General features: G+C 51.3%; 1 protein-coding gene across 1 annotated transcript in view; it reads left to right on the top strand.

The window, feature by feature from the left end:
- Positions 1–2,427: 2,427 nt before the first annotated feature.
- MARCH6 (membrane associated ring-CH-type finger 6) overlaps positions 2,428–9,784 on the top strand; it is a 112,834-nt gene continuing 105,477 nt past the window's right edge. Inside the window, exon 1 of the mRNA XM_015409638.1 lies at positions 2,428–2,527. Coding sequence (XP_015265124.1) covers positions 2,428–2,527 — 100 coding nt within the window. The remainder of the gene's footprint in view (positions 2,528–9,784) is intronic.

Genomic DNA, 9,784 nt, shown 5'->3' with positions numbered 1-9,784 from the left:
TTAGCCAAATTGCCTTAAATTCTCAATTAATATTGGGGAAGTTATTCTTATTAATTGGCAATAGGCAAAATAGGGTTCACACCAGTTTATGCAGAAGTCCCACCTTTACTGTAAGTACCAGAACAGACACAGAGACTATGATTGGTAAAATATAATGTCTTTTACTGATGAAGATGTCTCAGTCAAACAATACTCAAGCATACTGTTAGCCAAATTGCCTTGAATTCTCAATTAATCTAGGGGAAGTTATGGTTATTAATTGGCAATAGGCAAATTAGGGTTCATACCAATTTATACAGAAGTCCCACCTTTCCTGTCAGTACCAGCACAGACACAGAGACTGTATTCAGTATAATATAATGTCTTTTTACTGGAGGATATATATATCATTCAAACAATACACGAGCACACACACACATATACTGATTATCAGAAGTAAAGATAGATCATAAACACTCTTGCGTTAGCAGGACATTCGTTGGTTGGGTGATATCTACCTGTCCTCATTGATTGAGCCGTTCCAATGGAAGAATAGAGGGGTTTAGAAATAGAAGATGGGGAACACGTGCTCTGAACCACCACAACCATGTGGACTCCAGCTGCAGACTAAAGGTGGAGGTAGGGTATATGGATAGCAAGCTGGAGATAAGAGGGTTAAAGCTTCGATAGGGGTCGTGGAGAGGGTAAGTAAGAGAGAGACCATGTGGTTGGGAAGCATCTTTTATAACGTGGTGGTGGGGGGGGCAGGCTGAGCTGGCCACATCCCCCTGTGACACCTCCTGTTAGTCCATCCCATAAAACATACTATTGGCTGGCTGGAAGAGGGGAGGGGGACTAAGGAGTGGTCAATATTGAGAGCTAGAAACTTCGACTGAGGACTGGCACCTGGATGAAGAGTGATTGAATCATCAGGCTAGGGCTATTGTCTCTTGATGGGTGAGCGATTAGTTGCTAAGCAACCATGAATAGAGTCTCTTGATTAGATTTGTAGGTAGCTGGAAGAGGGGGGAAAGGGGTTGCCTACATTTGCTGGAAGAAACTCCTAATGGCGTCTGGAGTTCTCTGTCCTCATGTTTTTCCATGGCATGGCAGCTCAGTTAATCTCATCATGGTCAAGTTCTATTGTTTTACTTGAGGATGAGTTAGAACATAAGAACATAAGAGAAGCCAATGTTGGATCAGGCCCATGGCCCATCCAGTCCAACACTCTGTGTCACACAGTGGCCAGAAATACCAGGTTCCATCAGGAGGTCCAGCAGTGGGGCCAGGACACTAGAAGCCCTCCCACTGTTGACCCCCCCAAGCACCAAGAAGACAGAGCATCCCTTGCCTCAGAGTCCCGCAGATATGTTGGTCCCAGACCACTCAAGGCCTTTAAAGGTCAACACCAAAACCTTGAACTTGACTCGGTGCTCCACTGGAAGCCAGTGCAGCTGGCGCAGCACAGGTCAAATATGTGCAGTCCGTGATGTTCCTGTCAGGACATGTGCCACTTGGGGTTGCCAAGTCTTACCTATGGCTGCAGCAGGGGGAGTCCAGGCCTTCTCTGGAAGTGATGTCATCACGTTGGGCCCACTGGGGGCGGGACCGTTATCATTCGAGGGGAAATCATAGAGTTTCCCCTTGAATGATAAAGCGTCTCCCCCCCCCCTCGCAACGTGCCTGGTGTGATGACGTCCCCTCCGGGTGACATCATCACGCCAGGCACGTCTCCACGATCCCGGCACTTTTGGGGCGGGGTTCCCCCGGTGGCCCGATCCAGGCCGGTGGGAAAGGGACCCATTGATGGGTAACCCCCCGCCCCCCTGGGGGACTTGGGAACCCCAGTGCCTCTGCATTCTGGATCAGTGGAAGCTTCCGTGCCAGTCTCAAGGGCAGGCCAGCGTGTTACAATACTCTAGCCTGGAGGAGACTGTCACGTGGGCAGAGGGCAACAGGAAAGGGGCCAGCTGCCAGGCTGGGTCTAGATGGAAAAATGCCAGCCTGGCTGTCTGTGTGACCTGGGCAGCCTCCATATTAAGGGAGGCATCCAGGATCACACCCAGGTTCTTGATAGACAGCACCAGTGCCAATGATGCCCCATCAAGGGCTTGTAAGCTGAACCTGAGCCCTGGGGCCCCTAGCCACAGAACCTCCGTCTTTGCCAGATTCAGTTTCAACCTGCTCTTTTTTAACCACCCCACCAGGGCCTCCAAACCCTTGGCCAGATTTTTTGGGGCAGCATTTTGGTGGCCGTCCAGAAGCAGATGCAGCTGGGTGTCATCAGCATATTGGTGACATCCAAGCGCAAACCTCCGTGCCAGCTGGGTGAGGGGGCATATATAGATGTTAAAACATTGGGGAAATAAGTGCCCCTTGAGGGACCCCACATTTCAAGGGGTATATAGCGGACACTTTCTCCCTGAACGCTGCCCCCTGTCCCCAACCATGGAGAAACGAGGTAAGCCATTGAAGGGCTACCTCGCAAACTCCTACGTTGGCGAGGTGGTAGGTCAGAAGATCATAATTGGCTGTGTTGAACGCTGCGGTAAGATCTAGTAACAATAGCAGTATCAACCCACCTCGATCCAGCTGCTTACGGAGGTCATCTGCCAGGGTGACCAACACCGTTTCCGTCCTGTGGCCAGGGCGGATGCCAGACTGGAACGGATCCAGTGCTGATGTCTCATCCAGGAAACCTTGGAGTTGTTCAGCCACTGCCTTCTCAATTACCTTGCCCAGGAACGACAAATTCAAAACTGGGCGGGAATTGATAGGATCAGAAGGATCCAGAGTTGGTTTTTTCAAAAGCAGTGTAATCATGGCCTCCTTGAGGCCCTTTGGATAGATCCCTGTTTCCAGGGACCAGTTGATAAGTTCCTTCAATGGGCCCTGTAATCAATAATGTGAATACAGATTTAACTCTTGTGACCCATTTTAAGAAATGAACACCTACATCTTCTGCAAAGTAAATCTCAGGACAGATTATATGACAAGGCTAAGATCTGGCATCACATATCTTTTGGTCAGGGGTCATTTCCTGCAGGAGCGCACAGGAGCGGAGCTCTGGCAGTAAGGAGCCCAGGAGGCGGGCACATGCAACAAGCCCCGCCCCCTGCTCCCAGCAGCCCTCAGTCAGGCCACAAGGAGCAAGAAGCAGCCAGGTAAGTTGCAGAGGGCCCCCCGCCCCCCCACCCTCAGGTACAAGCTCTCCCTCCTCTGTGAGGACAGATCTGCATGTCCCCCCCCCAATAGCTAGCAATCCAAAACAGTCCAGCGGAGCCTGAGTGGTGGGTGTTGCCTTCTGACACACTTCCGGTGATGTCAGGGGGTGTGGCATGTGCAAATAAGTTATGCTAATGAGCTCCTGCACCTCTTTTCCTATGAAATGACCCCTGCTTTTGGTTAATCGTCTCTGTCTTTTTATGGTGTTTTTGTAAAATATAACATATGAGTGATACCGAGTTTCCTTTTCCTGTTTTTTAGATGATGCTGTTTATGCAGGACATGCAAGTACGTGACCTGTAGTACGTCACTGGCAGAAACAGTAGACTTCTCCACATCCACCAGCTTTACATTAATCTATGCCACATTATCTCTGTTGTCATCAAACTAATTGCCAAAGATCACAAAGTCTTTTACAAGCATTCAGACAAGGTTTATCCCTTACAGCCCTTAGACCCAGTGATGCAAGGTATAATTATTTAAATAGCATTGCAGAGTTTTCTGATGACTGCACAAATTGTTCTTTGGTAAGAATGTTTTTTCTTCACAAGGAGCATCGGATGCCGAAATTATATAAGAAATCAAGTTGTTTTTCCTTCCTTTTCTCTCGCCGATCTTCTATCCGGTTTTCACATTGTAAGCAGCAGACCAGCCAGGCCCTGCTAACCAGGGAGAGGGGCCCAGAAGCGCAGGAGACACATCTAACAAGGGCAAGAGAACAGCTGGGGGGCCGGGCTGATGGGAGGCGGACTTTGGAAGAAGAGAGACAGAGACAGCAAACAGGTACGGATGGAGATGCTGGGGAAGGGCCTCTCTCTCTCCAAGGTCAGAGGACAGACTACCAAGCCGCCAGGAGGGGTGTGGCCCACCCAGGAAAGCACCCAGTAGATGGGAGTGTGTCAGAACTCCAGAGGGGCCTCCCTGCAGGCTTCCCAGGACTCAGGTTGGACTTGAGGGGGGAAGGGCTTGCTCAAGGCTGCAGGATTCACTCTGGGGATACAGAGACAGGACTGGTCACTGTCAAGGGATTGGGTGAGGGACAGGGCTGCCCCCAGGGGGGCGGGGGCTTGCCCGCTCTAGGGTCCCCCAACCTGCCGGCCTGGATCCGGGGGGAACCCTGCCCCCAAAGTACCATAGGGTTTTAAGATCGAATGCTAGAACGTCCGTCAACGACGCACCTGGTGCGATGACATCACTTCTGGACACAGAGATTCTCTCCCCGCCTCCGGCTGGATGCCAGGTAGGGACCAGGCAACTCTAGTGAAGGAGCACTGGAGATGGTAAATAAAAGAAGAACCACGTGGCTTGTGATGACCCTCGTAGCTGGATGCTGTAGGGACTTCCTGTAGCTCCTCCGGGGCTGAAGCCACTAATCCCTCACACACACACACACGTTTGCAGGAAAAATGATCAATTGATCATTTTGTGATTTAAAGCACATTGCTTAAAGGTCTCCGGCCTATCCTGTGTTTTTTCCCCAAAGACACATTCTGACTATACACAGCTCAAAATTGGTTTTCAACTGGGTTTTATTGCTGCAGGAAACAAAATTCGAAAGAGCTACCAGGGCCCAATTTGGATGAGAAAAGCAGCACAGGGGAAGAAGAGGCTTCGGCCTGGCCCCCCCCCCCCCCCCCTTTTCCCAATGCAAATGGCCCCGGGGTGTTATTGGCCTTTCACACGGCAGATGCACTGAACACTGCACGTGCGACTTCCAAAACGGGGTAAGTGACGCCTCCAGCACTGTTTCAGGTTGAGAAAAAGGCACGGGCAGGGGGACTGAAGCCCCTTCCCCCTCTACACACCATCGATGCCCTGTGGAGCTTTAAAAGATGTTGTTGTTGTTCAGTCGCACAGTCGAGTCCGACTCTTCGCGACCTCATGGACGAGCTCTCGCCAGGCCTTCCGATCTTCCGCTGTCCTCTGAAGTTGGCTCAATTTCATGTTCGTTGCATCGATGATACTGTCTAACCATCTCATCCTTTGCCGTCCCCGTCTTCTTTGACCTTCAATCTTTCCAAGCATCAAGGTCTTCTCCAGTGAGTGCTCCCTTCTCATTTGGTGGCCAAAGTATTTGAGCTTCAGTTTCATTATCTGGCCTTCCTGCAACAGCTTTCTCTCGTGAGTTGGGTCAGGGGAATCCAGATCTGACTCATTAAAAAAATACATCTAGCTTGGCCCTAAGACTTCAGTGGGGTTGGAAGGGTGCAACCCTGCTTAGGACTGCACTGGTAAATTCTTAATTGGGACATGGATCAGTCTATTCAAGCAGAAACGTTAGCTGCAGTGCCCTCCTAAACACAATTCTAAGCCCACCAGCTCCACGGACTTAGAACTATGTAACTCTGTTTAGGGTTGCACTGCCCATCATGAATCTCCCACGCAACATGCAGTTAGACCCCAAGTTTCGTACTTGGCCCACTTCACAACATCTCCAGAGTGCTACAGCTGCGATATGGTGTTGTGTGTTTTTGTGTGTCTGTATTTATGTGTTTGTATTGAATTATTTTATATATATTATTTTAAATGCATCTTAAATCTTTTTTCACCTTGGGGAACCTATTTGGATGAGTGGAAAGGTAGCATGATTTTTTTAAATGAAGAAAACTAATAAGGAACGTTCTCAGACCCACGCCGCAACCTCTTTTTCCTCAACCCCGTTGCTGGCAGACCATTGCACTGAATTTTACAGGTAAATTTCCTGCACATAATATTACTGGCAGAACTCCAGCTAAGAAAACATGTCACAATAGTGTACCTTTTGTTTGGGGAAGTGCTGCCTGCAGGGACCATGGATGCACCTGGTAATATTTCATCCTGTTCTTGGAAACCAAAACTGGGTAGCCAAGTCACAACCGACTCATAGTGACCCCAGGCGGGACCATGAGGTTTTCAAGGCCAGAGGGTGAGTAGAGGCGGTTTGCAATTGCCCAGCTCTACATACCAACCCCCCTGTCTTCCTTAGTGGTCTCCCCCCATTCAAGTACTGAGTGTAGCCAACCTTGCTTAGCTTCTAAGCTCTGATGAGAGAGGCCTAGTCTGGGTTACAGCAAAAGAGATCAAAGCATTCCCCCCCACCCACTACAAATACTTTTTGAAAAAGGTTGCACTTACTTGTCACTCTTATTCTGTGCAAGCACACGTGGGGACTGTGCAGATGCAGACCAGCCAGGGAGATAATATTCTAGCTATAAAAAGCAACAGAGGAAGTACCCCCTCGCCCTTGGAGCATGCGTAGAGCTGTTTCCCGCCAGTCACATGCTCTGATGGAATGGCGCTCCCTTCCCTTAGACGCCCCAAGCCCCATCTCTAAGAAATAAAAAAGAAAGCTCACAGTGGGGTGGGAGGTAGGAATAAGGCTTGTTGTAGAAATAAATACAACGAACTCTAGAAAGAGGCTCTGGGTGGGTGCCCTGGCCTTGGGCACTCAGTGTCAATTTGCCATGGCAACCTCAGCAGGACACAGAGTCCATCATTTTCTCCAGGCGAACTGATCTCTGCCATCTGGAGAGCAGTTGTAATTCTGAGTGATCTCCAGCCCTCACCTAGAGATTAGCAACAATGGTTCCCCAGGTGGAAATGGCTGGTTTGGAGGATGGAGCCTATGGCATCGTACCTGTCTAAGGTCCCACCCCTCCTCAAGCCCCACCCTCTCCAGGCTCCACCCCTCAAAACTCCAGGAATTTGGACTGTATCAACAGAAGTATAGTGTCCAGATCACACAAAGTGATGGTATCGCTTTACTCTGCTCTGGTTAGACCTCACCTAGAGTACTGTGTTCAGTTTTGGGCACCACAATTTAAGAAGGATATAGACAAGCTGGAACATGTCCAGAGGAGGGCAATGAAGATGGTGAAGGGTCTGGAGACCAAGTCCTATGAGGAAAGATTGAGGGAGCTGGGTATGTTTAGCCTGGAGAGGAGACGACTGAGAGGTGATATGAGAACGGTTCCTCAGTGGAAAAGTCTTCCTCAGGGGGTGGTGGGCTCTCCTTCTTTGGAGGTTTTCAAACAGAGGCTGGCTAGATGGTCATCTGATAGCAATGCTGATTCTGTGAACTTAGGCTGATCATGAGAAGGGAGGGCAGGGAGGGTTGCCTCAGTGCTTAGTTCTCCTGGCCCTTTCTCACACGCCCAGGGGAATGCTGATCGCCACTTTAGGGAAAAGGAAGCTATTTATTTTATCTATTTTATTGAACTTGTATCCCACCCTCCCAGAAAGCAGGCTCAGGACAGGTTCCATCAATGCTAAGACAATATACAATAGCAATTAAAACCAGTTTGGCCAGGGATCCTGGAGGGTTGTTTTTTGCCCTCTTCTGGGGTCACTGGTGTGTGGAGGGAGGTATTTGTGAATTTCCTGCATTGTGCAGGGGGTTGGACTAGATGACCCTGGAGGTCCCCTTTCAACTCTGTGATTCTATGATTCTATGAGCCTTTGCAGAGCCTTTGTCCATCCTCTTCCACACCACTTGGAGGATGGGAGACGTGCCACAAGATAGGAGAGCAGATGTCATCCCAATTTTTTAAGAAGGGAGGAGGGATGACCCAGGAAACTACAGGCCAGTCAGCCTAACCTCTGTCCCAGGGAAGATACTGGAGCAGATTTTACAGGGATCCATCTGTGAGCATCTAAAGGACAATTTGGTGATCTAGGGAAGTCAGCACGGATTTGTCCCCAACAGGTCCTGCCAGACCAACTTCCTTTCCTTCTTTGATGGAGTGAGGAGCTTACTGGATAGAGGGAATGCTGTGTTGACATTGTTTATTACCTGGATTTCAGTAAACCTTTTGACCGGGTTCCCCATGATGTCCTGATGGGTAAACTAGAGTGTAATGTGTTAAGTAAAGATGGCCGCGGCCATGTGGGCCTGGCCATGCAGTCTAAAACAGACCCGGACCTTTGCCCATATGAACAATAGCTACTTCGGATCCTAGGGTGCACCAATGGGTTCGTCTGGATCCGAAAGTAGACCAACCAGGTGTCAGAACCCACAGCCAACAATGAAGAACACACATTCAGGAGCGGTTATACTTTTATTGCAGAACTACAGATGCAGTAACCTAGGCACTGTTAAGAATGGTGGTGGCCCCGTGGGCATAATAGGGTATTCGTATGCACCACCACCCCTCCACAGCACTGGCCAATGAGGCACCCTCCGGGGATAAGGCTTAGAGACAGCTGAAGCTGAGAAGGAGCACTCCGCTCCCAGGGCAACCCCAGACAGCACAGCAGCCCCCTCCTGCACATCTGTATAGATGGCAACCCACGGCAGAGACAGCACAGAAAGGAAGGCCGGAGCCATTCTCCTGAAAGGAACGCAGGAGCCAGAGAGCAGGCACACACAGGCCGAGCCCCCCAACCTTCACGGCGTGCCGCCCTCTCTGCGGTCAGCTCCTCCCGACCCTCCCGGGGGACCCTTCTAAGAGCCTCGAGGGCAAGCAGGTCCAGCATTCACTCAGGAGGGGCGGCGGCGGCGGCGGCAGGGGGTCCGGGGCGCCCCTGCTTTGCTGCGAGGAGCCCGCTCGGGAGGGAGCCGCTCTCTGGGTGTGCTTTGCGACGCAGCCCAAGGCGGAAGCGGCTTAATGCCTTCGCGGGCGGGTGGAGAATGCAGGAGCCCCTTCCGGGAGAGGCAGGGAAGGAGTCCCCCCCCCCGGCGGGCGGGGCGGCGCCTCCCGTGGGCGGGCCCTGCCAGCAGCGCTTGTGACGCCGCCTCCTCCTCCTCTCCCCCCCCGCGCCGAGAGAGAGCGCGCGCGCGGGGGGGGGGGGGGGAGACATGGCCAGGGAGCCTAGTAATGCAAGGCAGTAGCCATGCTACTGCGACGGAAGATAGGCGGATTTTCCGGGCGCGATCTCATCGCCACATCTGGGAAGCGTAGAGCTCCCGTGGCGAACCCAAGGCTTCCCTCCAAAGATGCGCGGTTAAAAACTAGTACCTCGGAGGTACTAGTTTCGGGAAACCGCGGGGCAAGGGCAGGTGTCTGACCGCGTTTCCGGTGGCATCCGGCGCCCGCCCATGCCCCATTGTGAAAAGGGGTTTTTTTCCCGAAGTCTCCAGGGATGTGCACAAGCACCCAATGGGGCATGCGCATACTTCAGTTTAAAAAAAAAAACACACACAACCCCGTTTGCGGTGCCGCGCCGCTTCTTTGACGCGTCGTGTGATTGGCACCTCCCCCCTAACCAGAGGACTGCGAGGGGACGCCTGATCGCGCAGTCGTGCGTTATTTCGCTGCGGGGCAAACAGCCACACACACACACACCCCCGCGATATCCAGCCCGGGGCCCAAGTTGGGTTTCAAGACTGATCAGAATGTTTCAGAATAGCTTCCGAGTTCCCAGCCAGCATCAGCCGCTTCCAACAGGGATGCTATAAAGGACAGGGCAGAAATGCTGGCCGGTGAGAGGACTGCTGAGTTACACTGGCTGCGAAGCTTCTCCTCATCTTCTTGTGCACACATTATGGTTGTTATTGTTTTAGTGTCATCGTGTTGCAACCGACTTATGATGGTTTTAAAGGCAAGAGACATTCAGAGGTGGTTTGCCTGCCTCTGCAAAGCAACCCCAGACTATCTTAGTG

Source organism: Gekko japonicus, unplaced genomic scaffold, assembly GCF_001447785.1.
Source record: "Gekko japonicus isolate JY-2015 unplaced genomic scaffold, Gekko_japonicus_V1.1 scaffold2820, whole genome shotgun sequence".
Lineage (NCBI taxonomy): Eukaryota > Metazoa > Chordata > Lepidosauria > Squamata > Gekkonidae > Gekko > Gekko japonicus.
The sequence above is the reverse complement of the archived record's forward strand: the minus strand, read 5'-3'. Positions and strand labels throughout refer to the sequence as shown.